This window comes from Anabas testudineus, chromosome 7, assembly GCF_900324465.2.
Source record: "Anabas testudineus chromosome 7, fAnaTes1.2, whole genome shotgun sequence".
Lineage (NCBI taxonomy): Eukaryota > Metazoa > Chordata > Actinopteri > Anabantiformes > Anabantidae > Anabas > Anabas testudineus.
Window position 1 is genome coordinate 23,274,766 of NC_046616.1, and position 14,554 is coordinate 23,289,319.

The 14,554-nt window shown below is 40.9% G+C and overlaps 1 protein-coding gene across 2 annotated transcripts; it reads right to left on the reverse strand.

Moving 5' to 3' along the window:
• Nucleotides 1–331: 331 nt before the first annotated feature.
• ccm2l (CCM2 like scaffold protein) lies at nucleotides 332–13,356 on the reverse strand. 2 transcript variants are annotated; one of them, XR_003299244.1, is made up of 11 exons: nucleotides 13,098–13,356; nucleotides 9,716–9,883; nucleotides 9,529–9,612; nucleotides 8,580–8,763; nucleotides 7,840–8,462; nucleotides 6,479–6,608; nucleotides 6,108–6,171; nucleotides 5,548–5,704; nucleotides 4,962–5,100; nucleotides 1,047–1,171; nucleotides 332–434 (listed from the first exon to the last, which is right to left on the reverse strand). XR_003299244.1 is itself a non-coding variant. In XM_026367059.1 (11 exons), the coding sequence occupies exons 1-11, from the start codon at nucleotides 13,125–13,127 to the stop codon at nucleotides 2,445–2,447; spliced, it is 1,860 nt and encodes a 619-aa protein (XP_026222844.1). In that variant the 5' UTR covers nucleotides 13,128–13,356; the 3' UTR covers nucleotides 2,300–2,444. The 2 variants fall into 2 exon arrangements, 1 of the variants encoding a protein (XP_026222844.1); XM_026367059.1 differs by lacking the exons at nucleotides 332–434; nucleotides 1,047–1,171 and adding exons at nucleotides 2,300–2,577; nucleotides 3,108–3,255.
• Between the last annotated feature and the right edge of the window lie 1,198 nt (nucleotides 13,357–14,554).

Consider the following 14,554-nt stretch of genomic DNA (forward strand, 5'->3'; position numbering starts at 1 on the left):
TCCAAAAGTGACATCATTTGATTTAGTCCAATCTCATTGTAATTGATTATTTTTTATTTGCATGATGTAATTCCTTATTTTACTGCATGATATGGCATCAGTCAGTGTGAAGAAGGATCAACACGAGGGCTGTGCTGCAAAGGATGAAGGAAAAGCATGCACTGTGTACAATAACAATAAGATACTGGGCTGACGCTAAAAGGCACATGATGCTACAAGGCTGCATATGACAGACAGGGGAAAGGATTGTGTGTGTGTTTGTGTGTGTGTGTGTGTGTGTGTTTGTGTGTGTGTGTGTGTGTGTGTGTGTGTGTACAATTCAGTAGGATGATGATGATGGTATGACGATAAATGCTGCCACATGGATGATTGTAGAGATTACAGCGCTGTAATCCCATGATGAAGATCAAGTTTGTACAATGTGTCTGCGGCCCCTGAAACAAACACAGACACACACACACACACACACACACACACACACACACACACACACACACACACACACACACACACACACGGACACACATACTGACAGATATGAGCTCAGTGTTTATCTTCTCCTCTGATAACAGAACTAAAATTAATCTCACAGTGTTTCCTGGTATCATTATGAGTGTTATGAACTTAATTCATGACCTACGACCTTTAGAAGCAGTAGAAGGAGCTGCAATCAATACTGTCCCTATAAATAATGTCCTTTTCATTATTTTCCACCATTTATTACTAAGATTTAGCTCATATGAGATGTGTATTGTAAATCTGTTTCAACCAGGTGACAGAGGTGAGTATGTGAGGTCTCTCCTGCTTGTAACCTTGTTGGATATAATTATAGTTTGTGTCTTTATGTCATAGTTTGACAGTTCCTGTGTTCTAATCCGTCAAGGGTGGTGAGATGCAAATGAGCCTTTTAGCAAAGTGAGGTACATCTGCAGTGATGTGTGTCACTGCTGGTGATAATAGTAGTTACTCTGATGAATAAATGAGAAGTAAATGTTCACAGCATTGTTCTGTTACGTAATGAGGGTGAAGAGACCAACATGACTCACTCGGTTGAAACCCATGGCTTCTCTCTGATGTTCAGTGAGGCTGGCAGAGAGGAGGTCTGGGGGGCAGAGAAGCAATGCACCATGGGAAGGTCGCAATGCTGCCGCCAGGATAACAGGTCAATACACTGGGAGAGAGAGACACATTTACATTTAGTTCTTGTTATCATACTTTAAAACATGTCATTTAACACATATTGCTGTCTAGCTCTGTAGCAGCTAAACTTGTTTGCCCCTAGTTGCCTCCATGTGCACACAGGTAGTTATTACAATCATCGAACTGCTTTGAAATCCAATTTTATGTTTTAATTTTATACTTATTTACAGAAACAGACTTCTACACACAGAAATATATTATGATGATGCATTTTTGTTTCAAATGATATGTTCAATGTTCTTTTCTCTTATTACACATCTCTTAAAATGTTAAATGTCATTTATTTAGATTTACACCTTTAATAAGTACAGGGTAAAATCCTCTATGGCTGATGATAAAGGGCTAAAAAGACAATAAATGGCTAAACAGGAGCCATCAGTACTCGAGAGTTTGGGTCAAGTTCAGTCATTCATGTTTAGTGAGGATGGGCAAGCCTTAGGCTAAGTAGGAATGATTTGCTACTTCAAATATTAGAGCAGGAACAATTGTTTAATGGACAGGGGAGACTAATGTTTTGAATAGTAGGTCTTCTTCAGACTCAAGCTTGAAGGATGCATAAGTCATAGTAGAAAAGCAAGGCAAAAATCAACTGCATGGGCTCAGGTCAGGTTTGGACATTAAAAACTGCATGTGGACCGTCCATACTCTGAAACAGCTCTCCTCTCTGGTCTGGATGCTTTGGCGGGTCTGTCAATACAAAGACTCTTTAACTTGACCCAGGTAGCAAGAATAACTTTTTTGCATATATATTCGATGACAAGACTCATCAAGTCATGTCATCAAGTCTTAAATAAAAGCCACAAGCCACACCATTCTGCTTCATTCATTTTTTATATAGTACATGTATAATGTATAATATATTACATACAATAATTGTAGTTACAATATTGCTGTGCATTTGTTGCGTGTTGACTGTATGACTGAAAAACAAATGGTATTCATTTATAACAACTTAGTTTAACTTGTCAGCTTTAATCTTCCACAGGTAACTTTCTTGATTTATCTTTGTTATACTTATTTCATTGAAAAATTTAAACATATAATAAATTTATAATAATAATAAATTTATTTATAGAGCACTTTTCTAAACATATGTTACAAAGTGCTTCACAAGACAGACAAGAAACACATGTAGCCCAACAAGATCAACTCAATTCAATTTCATTGAAAAATTTAAACATATGTGCCCATCAGTCGGAGTTCAAACACCGTTGGAGTCCAACCACTTTCTATTCATCCCTTCATCAGAGGTAGTAATCTTCCTCCTCAATGTCACCGTGCATGTCCTGGAAGCCGAGCGCCTGGATGTCGTGGGTAATGTCAGTGATGCGACGGTTGAATTCCTGAGATCCTGAGGCCAGAGAGCAGTTGTCATATCTGCTGGGAAAACAACCAGGTCAACTAATCAATCTCAAATAAATTAATTATGAATGAGATGTATTTATGTTTATGCTAAAAGTGGACACTGGACTCAAAAGACAACATGACAAAATTCTACAATATCTATGATAATAATAATAATAATAATAATAATAATAATAATAATAATAATAATAATAATAATAATAATAATAATAATTTATAGTATTACCGTTATTACCACTAATTCTTAACATTTTTTGAAATTGCTATTATAAATATTGTATTTTTTGAATAAAATATGTATTTAAAATTCTAGGTATCATTATAAATTTTAAAAATATAATACATAATTTTAATAATATAAAATATGAACTTAGAAGAAGAAGAAACTCTTACTTCTCCTACTATTTATAACTATTTTTGACTTTTTATTGTTTTATTGTTGATTTAAAACTCCACACATTGTGTCATGTCCTCAACCTACTGTAGCTCCAAACTAAGCTTCAAGACAATGATAACCCTCCCTTGACATGCTGTCTGCGTACCCTCTCACAGCGGTAGCTGATGTGTTGCTCATGCTGCGTTTGATGCGTCCAAAGCTGTCGGTTAAAATTCCACCCTCTCGGATTCCAATACTTTCCAGGAAACCCTCAAACACGCCAATGTCTTTGTCTGGGATGAATGGGCGCATGCCTGAGACATAAGGGACACAGTTCTGATAATTGAAAACATCTTCCTTCTTTATAATGAAGCAAAAGAAGACACAAAAACATTATTACAATATAGTGAGGCCTGATTACAGACTAGACCCACACACTTTCAGAATGTACTGTACTAACTTTACATTTTATGAAAATGTTTGACACTTGCACCTCTTAGTGGTAAGTCACCACAACTGACTGTCCTGCTGCAGTTTTCACAAAGACTAAATCCTTTTTCTATACATTTGAATTCTCTGTGAAACCAGTGTTGCATATTAATGACATCTGACAAGCAGTGAGGTCTTTTGGGTCAATATGGCTCATTTATTCTGAAAAAGGTCCATTAGAAAAAACTCAACCTCTATGGCACAAACTGCTTCAGCTGGTACTACACTGTAAAAATAGCAACTTATGTTTTTAGGTATAAGTAACAGAATTCCTATCAGGAATAGAAGTCAAATTTGAAACTGTGCCAACAAAATCAGGCTAAATCAATCTTGCAAGTCAAGATTGATTAAACCTAAGTCTATTGTTGGAATTGAATTGAATTTTGACATGCATGAGCAAGTCCCGAGCAATCAGAATTTTAATCTGGGATTCAAGTTTGAATAACCTTAATCAAGACACATACACAGGTTAGTAATTTAAAAAAGAAGTCAGCTTATTTAAATGTAGATTTTCCATTATGCATTTCATCAAGAATAAAACTGCTCAAAACACACACAACACACAGTCTATTTCTGTCAAAGAAAAATGGCAACGGTGAACGAAGTTGGGTGGACTAGTGTGGTCCTAAACGTAAAGCTGCAATATCCCACTTAAGTTAGTGCCAGCATAGGGTCTCTCTCACAAACTGGAGTCTGGATCACCACAGGACATCTACTGCACCTCTCCACTCTGAGATTAAGACAGAAACTAGTGTATATGCTGTAGCTTTAAGCTGCATAACTCAAAACTAATGTTACCTTGATTGTTCACTGTTAAAAACAAGGTAAACCCACCAAGGTGCTGAGACAAACCCACTAACATAAACAAAATGTGAAGCTATGAGGTGGCTTATTACAAGAATGATGTTATGATAATATAAGAGAAGATTTAAAAGGTGCAATAACTGGCCCAAGTTCAGCCTAACGTCTGATGGTTATAAACCATTTTAATAATGCTACACTGAGCATTACCAGTGTGGCTTAGATTGATTCTCTCTCTCTCTGACTCTCTCTCACCTGCTCATAACAGGAAGTTATGGTTTCCTCAGGGGAAATGAGTTAGAGTTTGTGGTAAACACATCAAAGGCACACGTTGATATTCAGTACACACCTCACACATGTACAGACACTCTCTCTCTCTCTCTCTCTCTCTTTTTCTCTCTCGTTCCTCTGCAATATACCACAAAGAAGTCATAATCACCAAGGTATAGTTTGCCACAGAGTTTCAGTTACGTATTGTGCTGTGTATGAGTGTGTGTGTGTGTGTGTGTGTGTATGTGTGTGTGTGTGTGTGTGTGTGTGTGTGTGTGTGTGTGCGCGTGTGTCTGTGTGTGTGTGTGTGTGTGTGTGTGTGTGTGTGTGTGTGTGTGTGTGTGTGTGTGTGTGTGTGTGTGTGTGTGTGTGTGTGTGTGTGTGTGTGTGTGTGTGTGTGTGTGTGTGTGTGTGTGTGTGTGTGTGTGTGTGTGTGTGTGAGTGTGTGCATGCCTCTCACCCAGCAGCAGAAACTTGCGGTTGTTTCCATACAGTTCCAGCAGCTCAGAGCAGAAGTGTTCAATGTTTGATCCCAGTCTGTATTCTCTCAGCAACACTGCAAAGTGCTGCAGCTCCACCGGACTCAGCTTGTTCCGCAGCTTCAAACGCAGACACACACACACACGTCAAAATCATTAGTCACAGTTAATGACAAAGTAAGCTACAAAGCTTTTTTTTTTCTCTGTCACTTTTTTTTACACTACAAATAAGTACTAACTCACACCTTAGCTGGGCTTTATTCTTCTAGTTACATGACTATGACATATCATCATCATTGACTATATCACATCTTTGGTTTACTATATAATCAGCATAAACAAATCAATCCCACAGTCTTCAACTGTTATTTCAACACATCCTGTGTGACACAGAGCCTAAATCATCCTTCACAATTAACAGGTGTACACAGTTTGCTTTTGAAATATGACAAAATATGTGTTGTGATATTACTGGAACAAGTAGCTGCAAACAGAAACAAATTCTTAATCTGCAGAAGCTGTGCAGAGTAGATGATGATGGGGAGCAAACACACACCACACACTCACAGTGATCATATACTCCTGCATCAGCAGCAGGGCAGGGTTGCTGTCTCCTCCGTCACTGACTGAAGTCAGACTGCGATGGGAGTCCTGCAGTGACAGAGAGGAGCTCTCGCTGTATGTCTCACTGTAGTAGAGCTCAAAGGCTTCCTGGGAGCCATCACTGAGGGAGAGAGAGGGACACACAGCCTCTGCTATCACAGCAGAATAATGGACACAGTGGTGGATGCAGAAATATTCACATGGGATGTCGAAGGGGTGGCTATGGGCAGAATGACTCCCTGTGAGCGAGTTCTTTCTGTACATCCACAGCAGTTTGTGTGTTTAATTTACTTTCATTTTATTTTATTTATCCAGGTCCATCCATCCATCCAACTGAGGCCACCACCGCTGTGCTGACAGTGCTCTAATCGTGATCACAGCTAAACGTGTCGCTACATGAGCTGGTAATGAGAACATTTTACATTGTACATGCTGACACAGCTGTGAAGCTGTGAACTGACAACACATCACGTTGCATTGCAAGTTAAGCGTTATGGCTTCACTGGGGGTAAAGTGTTACTCACTATGAGCTGCAGCAGCTAAACTCTGGATCGTAACTGTAGGACATGTCCGTCAGACAGCTGTCACCTACACAGCAAAGCATAGAGGAGGGACATTAAATAGACATGTTGCTTCTTCCTTTACTCAGACCAACTGCCGTCAACAATGAGGCTCAGGAGTTAGTCTAGACAATAAAGACTATACAAATACAATAATCAGCACCGCTCCCTTTAATCAAGCCAAGAGCACACAGCAGGAGCCCTGTAAGAATAACCAGGCATTTGACCAAACATCACCAAAATAAAAGTCCTTAGTATTAATAAAAACAAATGTCAGAGTTCCTCTCTAAAACATGTTTTAGCTTCACCTTTGGGATACATCATGTGTTACTCACTCCTCTGTAGCCAATAGCGGTCCGGCATGGTGTGGTGAAACCCCGCCCTGTCGACACACTCGATGGTCTGATGGCCGTAAATGATCTGGAACATCTGACAGATCAGGGAGCAGTACTCCTCTGCAGCATCCTGAAAACACACACACACAAGCAACAATCAGGCAATAATCACTCACTTAATTAAAACATAATAAATACCTGTGACTTTCTCTTATGTTGATCTAGCACAAAGAGAAAGTACCAAACTACATTTTCCCTGGACTCCCTTCTGTTTAAAACCATGTTCCAGTGAGTGATGTGACCAGCATTTGATTTGATTAGTGCCTTGTTTAAGGGCACATGTCCATAAAATAAGTTTTAGGACTTAGAGCAGCCATGTGAAACCACACCAGAAGTCTGACGTGATGATACATGACAGGAGTGTACGAGCTTTAAGCCAACTGAACAATGACGCACTAATGCTGCCAGTCCAAACATGACCAACGAAACCTATCACCCTCACACACACACACACACACAATGAGTGAGTGCAATGACAAAGCTACTCTGCTGTAAATGTGATTCAGTGGTTCAGGTTATGCAACAACACAGTGTCAGCATGAGTGTGTGTGTGTGTGTAGATGAATGATTGGTATCAGTAGTGCCCTACTTTCCACAGTTCCACCAGGAGAACCAAATGATTAGTGAAGCCTCATTTTCTTGTCACTTGTATTTTCCTTCCTGAGCCTAAATACTGAACTGGACTGAAGCTCCACACTGATATTTCCTGTTATCAACTCCAAGCACACACTGCCCAACTGTTAATGTAGTTTCAGCCGCTAGCAGCATGTGAAATCAATCAAATACATTTGGAGTTGTAACTAAAAACTCATTTAACCTGCTGATGGTGTCACAGGTTGAGTTTGGGATAGTTCTAGTGACTACTGCTGCCAGCAGTGTCCCATACTGTTAATGTAACTGTGTTTGTTCTTTATTTTTCATTAAACTGCCTACACTTTAAGCCAATGTAGGCTTTATTACTTCCAACTGCAGAATGGAGGAAAGACAATGTTAGGTTAACTAACCCCATGATGAAAATGACTAATAGACGTTTGCTAGAAAATCCCCAGAACTCTTTGATTTTATAGGAGCTAGGCCGAAATGCGTTCACTGTCCTATAAAATATCCACATTAGCGGGGCTACTGAACACACTGCAGTTACTAGTTACTGAGCTACTAAGTGTGGGCTGCCCCACCCACTGCCCTGCAGGGGCCTATAAAGGGCCCTAAGTTTCAAACAGGGCCCGAATCTCTTAAGATGAGGCCAGAAAACAAGTGGATGAGGTGAAGTGAGGAGTTAGTTTGTTCATCAGGTGACCCACCCGGTTCTCCACTGCCAGGATGACCAGGTTGCAGTAAGCGTCGGGGCAGGGTGTGGGCTCCAGCGGGTTGTGGTTCCTCCTCTCCCAGCTGCCATAGCTCTTTCCCCGCTCCCAGCTCCCAGTGCAGGCTTGTCGCCGCTCCCAGCTCCCCCCGGCCCCTCCTCCTCCCCCAACGCCACCTCCTCTCCTCTCCCAGCTTCCTCCTCCACCCCCTCCTCCATGCCTCCTCTCCCAGCTCCCTCCAGTGCCCCCTCCTACTCCCACCCCCCAGCTCCCGCTCATGGGCCTTGCTCTGCGGTTCTCCCAGCTCCCCCCTGTTTTGCGTGTTTGCTGCCTCTTCTCCCAGCTCCCACTCACTCTTTTCCTCTCCAAACTCCCCCCTCCTCCTCTCTCTCCCCCTCCTCCTCCCCCTCCCCTCTCCACGTTCTGATTTTTATCATGGTTACTCCTGGACAGCGATGGCCTCCAGTCGACTCCACAGATGGTGTGTCGCCGCTCCATTGTGCCCCCTGCGGGTCGGGGGTCAGCGTTGTAGCTCATGGTCTGGCGTCGCCCCTCAACACCTGTTGGCTTCTTCCTGTCCAGGCTGTCATCTCCAGCAACTACGGTATCCACGTTCAGACCTGTGGGACGGGGATTTGAAACGTTACTGTTTATTAAAAAACAGCTGTTATTTACCTCGTTTACAGCAGACAGTCATTCAGCAAGCAGCAGCTCCTGCTCCAAAGATGTGTCCCCACCTGTCTTGAGGACCAGCAGGTGTAGAGCGTCATCTCTCAGATAGGAGGCAGCAGCGATCTCATGTGTGGGGATCCTCATCAGCAGCTTCTCGTTGTCTCTCCAGGTCAGCAGCAGACAGCGAGCAGACAGACTCAGAATACAGTCCTGATCCACACTGGTCTTCAATGGGAGCACTTTCAACTGCTACTGACGAACACACAGAGACATGGAATTATAGATTATTGATGAAGGATTCACATTTACTGATGAGTGCTTCCTGTATTTGATTTGATTGCTTATTTACCTAATGTGGTAGATCAGTGTACTGCTAACGGAGTGTACTACTGTTATCAGTATACAATATACTGTAATGGTATATAATAAGTTTGTTATTGCTGTCTGTCACTGTGATAGATTATTTATGATCAGTCCTAGAAATGTTTAATGTATAACTAACCCCAGTTAGTTAAAAGTTATTAATTACTGATGGCAGAATTTAGATTTCAGGTGACTGACAACAGAGACTGTTGTCAGAACCGAAATTCATTCATTGTGACTCATTAAAGATTTGTGATTAACTCTGTTAAAACAGATTTGATAAGTATTATGTAAAAGTATTGTGCTAAGCAGTAATCTAAATAATTAAAATATAAGACAGAATATATGTATTCACCTAAATGAACAGGTTGCAGCCAAATAGATAAATAAATCACACAACAGTGAATGTGTTTTAAGGACTGTAGCATAAATACAGCTGAATCTGGAAGATCCAGTTACTGGTAAATCGTTAAAAACAACATCATGTCATTAAATTAAAGTGCCCATGATTCAATGTGAGGTGAAAGCTTCCAGTGGGTGATTAGTTTTCATAGAAACTGTATATTATCCACAAACACAAACACAAGTTACATTGATGACTGATCTCTAAGGTCAGAGGTCATTAGTTGTAGATAACTACTCATTACAAACCCTGGCTGTGTCCAGTAGCTGTAGTAGTTCATCTCGGCTGGAGGGGTTGAGGGAAACAGACACCCAGGTCAGGTGACCAAGGAACTAAGGAGAGGTCAGAGGTCAAGCAACAGTGCATATAGTCATGAGGTCAATGACAACTTAAGTATATTTCATTGTACTACATTGTATTCTACTCGAGTGCTACCTTGACCTCCTTCTCTACATAGTCGAAGATGAGTCTCTCAGGGTGGATGAGGTAGTCAGGGGGGTAGAGGGGGACAGTGTGCAGTGGGCGGCGGTAAACACTGCCTCGATCCACTGCTCTGCGAGTGGATTTAGACCAGACTAGCCGCTTGATAGGAGAGACAAAACCCTGGGGAGAGAGACACACAGTGATCAAATGATGACAGTAACGGTATTGCTTTGAGTGAAGCACAGTGCTATTCACTGGTTTTAGGTGCTAAAAGTAAAGTGAGGATGCTTGGTAAAAACATTTAATGAATCGTTTGGCTATATCAGTTTAATTTAGTTTAGTTTTATTTTTGGCTTGCTGTGACCATCCTGCCTTTAAAACGTTCATGTGCACATTGTCACATTTGGCTGCACACTTGACAAGTAGCATCTTGGAGAACTTACCACTACTCTTCTGTGAATTGACACTGCCTCATGTCTCCTGTCTCCTCATGTAATCCCAGACTGACTCCATGAAGCTGAGAGCAGGTCTCTGTGGGGCCATACCATCTGTACATTTGAGTGTTTGCCAATAACCAGTACCAATATAGTGCTTACTATGAATACTTCACATTCATGCAGTGTTTTTGCTATAAAAATTACAATTATCATAAAAATGCAGTGACTTAGAAATAGTTTTCTTGAGATCTTATTAGCAATTTAAATTCCAATTAAAACTGGATTCTTGTCTCTTAAATTACACTGTGGGATCCTAACCTCTGCTGCTGCAGCTGCTGCTGACTCTGCTCCGTCAGCATGAGCCTAAATGTAAATAAGAATTCTCTCAAATAGCTCAACAGACTCGACCAGCACTAGGAATTAGCTTCCACCCTGTGATCAGAACAGTAAGCACCATATGGGTTTAGCGTGTGAAGAGGGATCAGGAAAGAAGTGGCCTAGAGGAATTAAGCTGTTTGATAAATTGCTCATCCTCTCTTGATAATTACTGATGGATTTAGTTTAATATATTGAGCTTTGCCATCTTAAAGAAAATACCCAACTTTGCTTTGCTCGGCTGGTTGTGTGTCGATTGCCCCAACAATTAAGTTGACCCTTTTAAGGTTGTTATTGCTATTTACACTCAACAGCTGCTGGATTTCTGCTGTTAAAGACAAGAGCCGTGTGATGTCCTCCGTGATGCCTAACGAAAGTCGAAAACACATTGCAAACATTGGTGGATGAACCAAGTACCGATGTGTTACATGTGTGTTTGATGAGATGCTGGAGGAAAAACAGGGAGACTGCTGACTGCAGCTGATGGGTAGGCAGAGGTAACTGATAAGGTTAACTAGTCAAGGTTAGAGTGAGGTCAAGGCAATCCAAATGTGACATGTACTGCACATGATGCACAACAATATTACTGAGTCTGAATGATGAGAGTCTTGCAAGAAAAACACCTGTGGTAGCTGGTCTCACAAAGAAACATCACCAAAGCACTCCCAACATCTCATGCTACATCTTCCTTTATATCCATTATAACCGTTGCACAAGCTCTCACTGCAGAATAAAGGCGGGTCAACAATGAGTCCTTATCTTACACAGGACTGAGTGGTTCAACCATTTCACCTTAAAACCTGATAGGTGATACGATTATTAACAATAGTGCAGTTCTAGCAAAGAAAAAATACTAAATTAGACACAGATCTGGTTTATATGTCTGTGATCAGTATTGACAGCATGTTTTTAAACACATTCCTACTTCTCAGAGGATGAACCATTTCAATTTGCTAATCTGGTGCCACTATGTTACGTTTGTTACCCTGAGAGGGGTTCAGTCACAGGCAGTTTATTTTAGTATTCTGACTGTGATTAACACAGCAGCAGTCTCTGGGCATGGGTAGGGTAACGTGGGTTTGAACTGGAATTAAAATGGCATATGATTTGTTTGTACATGCATGCCTCAGTAGAGTGTGTTTGTGTCTGCGTGTGTGTGCATCCCTTTGGCTGTTTGAGCAGTGATTGACAGGTGAGCAGTGATCTCTGACAGCTCCCTGCTGATTTTCACTGACAACACAGCACACAGCGTTAGACACCCACCGAGACACACATTAATATAGTGTAGCTTAAGGGCATGAGGAGAATGGACGATACCAAACACTCACACACACATTGTTGTATGGCAGTCAGTGTGAGGACATCATTCATTCCCTAGCCTCCTCCTGTCGCATAGGCCATGTTAATCTACTCTGTTTCAATTTTTAATTTATCACGTGTACTGCCTCACCCTAACTCTAACCATCACAACTAACTGCCTCACCCTAAATTTACCCTAACTCTAAAACCTAGTATTTACCCTAGAATTGCTCTTCAAACACACACAAACACACAAACACACTGAATAGCCAGGGAATGAACTTTAGATTGAGAATCGTGTCTGGGCTATCTGTCTGAAACAGCTCTCACAGTGTCTGAGAATGAGGCTGATTTCTGATGAACATCTCTGTAGTCAGCTGAATTTTATCCTGAGGACAAAGACAGAGGATGGTTATAATGAGATCAGCTCTACTTCGTGTTTCATTGTTTTTTAGGAGAGCAAAAAAAGGAAATAATTGGATTTTATAATGAATGTGCATAATGTCACATCGTGCCTAGGTCACACCAAGGTGCCAATGGAGCTAGTTAATGTCTTTGTTGTAGCATTTGTCTAAACTCTTCTTTTTAAGACTAAAACTGTCTCACTGCTGTTTTATTTAGAGTTTTACAAGATCTGAAGCCACTTGTCTACAATGAATTCCCCACTAAATTTCTTCTTCTTCCAAAATGAGGAAATGTTAAGTAGAAAACTAACAAACTCCACCTTGTGTAAATGTACTTAGTACTTTTACTGGAGCAAATACTTTGAAGTTGTACTTCTACTTGTATTGGAGTACTTTGTTCTGCATATGGTTGCACTTTTACTTGACTGAATGTGAACTTCGACCACCTCTGCAGTATGGCCACAGTGTTTGCAAGCACCATCTCCTCTTCATGTCTCCTTTATTGTGGAGCAGTCTTGAGGTTAAATGAAACCTGAATAGGGTAAAACTAATAAGCCTCAGTAGCTTCCTCTATTTGGGTCAGAAACGTCAAGAGACAGTGCAAATTGTGAATGGAACCTGGGACCTATGTTTGTTTGTAAGTTGAAGGGTTTGTCAAAACAAAGATCTACTGGGTGACTTCACACACGCTTCTTTGTTTTGTATTGAGAAGCTGTAACTATGGAAAATCTGAAGTTGGACAAGCTTCATGTACAAATTGCACATTAAAATGACAAAAAGTGCCAAAGTTAGTTTTGGAGAACATTCAGGAAGAGATCCTCCAAATAGCCTGAGCCAGATGATATTTGAACCTAAGGGTCAAAACAGAAGCTACTGTACCTTCTTGGATTTCTTTGGTTCATAGTCCATCGTGATTTGTTCCTCCTCTGTGCTCGTCGTCTATGGGTCAGCTGAGTCCTGGTCACCTTCTTCCTGAATGTAGTTTTTGTTTCAGTGTATCTTTTGCTGTCGGTGAGTTGTTTTTTCCATTCTTGGATCCCTGTCTCTCTCTGTTTCACTTACTTTAACTTCTGTCGCTGCTTCATTCTTGTTCTTTCTTTTTCTACACTGAGTACACACTTTGTAGACCTGTCCCAGAGCCACACAGGAGGAGAGAACAGGAAGCAAAGGAAGTCCACTTCCTGTCCGAGAGGAAACTCCACCAGAGTCTGATAAGGTCCATTCTGTCTGGCCCTGACAAACATAAACATAAAATGAACCTGTAATTAAAGTCTTTTCTGTTGAATTTTGGCTTTGTTGCACAACAGAATCCCGACTTGTGCTGTTCGTTACCATCTTCGACTGCTCCGCTTACTGCACCAACTAACAAAGGTTGTGGAGGTTGTCAGCGATCAGTATGTGTCATTAGGATTGTTTGTGACACCCAGTCAGCCCCTCCACACTTTTGTCACTACTAATAACTACTGTTATTACTCACTAAATCCTCTCTAGTTTGACTGTAGGCAGTTTCAGTTTAGTCACTTTAGGATTCATTTTAAAAATTCTACATTGATTTCTGTCTAATTCATGTGTAAATGTAACAAAATGTACAGGAATTGAAGAATACTGTGGAATGAAAAGATTCAATGTTAATTATGATGAGTTGTACTTGAGTGAAGTAACTAGCCTTAACTCAAGTACTGTACTGAAGGACAATTTTGAGGTACTTTTACATCATTTGATGTAAAATATGTTCGGATCATTTTCCGATTTATAATATTTGAAACTTTCACTGCAATACAGGGAAATATTGTCAATTTTACTCCACTACATGTATTTATACTTAGTAGTTACTTTGCAGAATCAGATTGATATTGCAAAATGTGACATGTTATAATGGGTCAAGAAGACAGCGAGATAGACACAGTGAGACATTTTAGAAATGACAAGAATAAAGAATAATGGCTGTAACTGGTTTGCTCATTCAGTGGGCTTTACTTTTTAGGTATGACTCACTGTCTTATGATACAAAGGTGGCGTACTCTAGGAAGTGCTGCAGTTGGAGTGAGCAGGTTTGGCCACAGGGAGGCAGTGCTGTGACAAAGACCCACTAGGAAGGAGGAGACAAGACAGGAGGAGGAAAGCGGAGACATATTTCTTCTCAGCAGGACACTGATTGAGGCAGGAGAGACGACAACAAGCCTGTGACCTTCCTGAGAGACACGCGCACACACTCTCAACCACCTTACACGTCACATGCAGACAAATGCTACTTATACCGGAACATTGTGTCGCACAAACACACACACATATACTCAAACACAATTGTCAGGGTAACCACTCCATGGTGACCGGAG

Excerpts from the sequence above, each read along its gene's own strand:
- ccm2l (XM_026367059.1), bottom strand. The coding sequence starts at position 13,127 with ATGGACTATGAACCAAAGAAATCCAAGAAG. Across the intron at positions 9,884-13,097 it reads AACCAAAGAAATCCAAGAAG|GGTTTTGTCTCTCCTATCAA; the intron begins GTACAGTAGCTT and ends CTCTCTCCCCAG. Across the intron at positions 8,463-8,579 it reads CCTGCTGGTCCTCAAGACAG|GTCTGAACGTGGATACCGTA; the intron begins GTGGGGACACAT and ends CCCGTCCCACAG.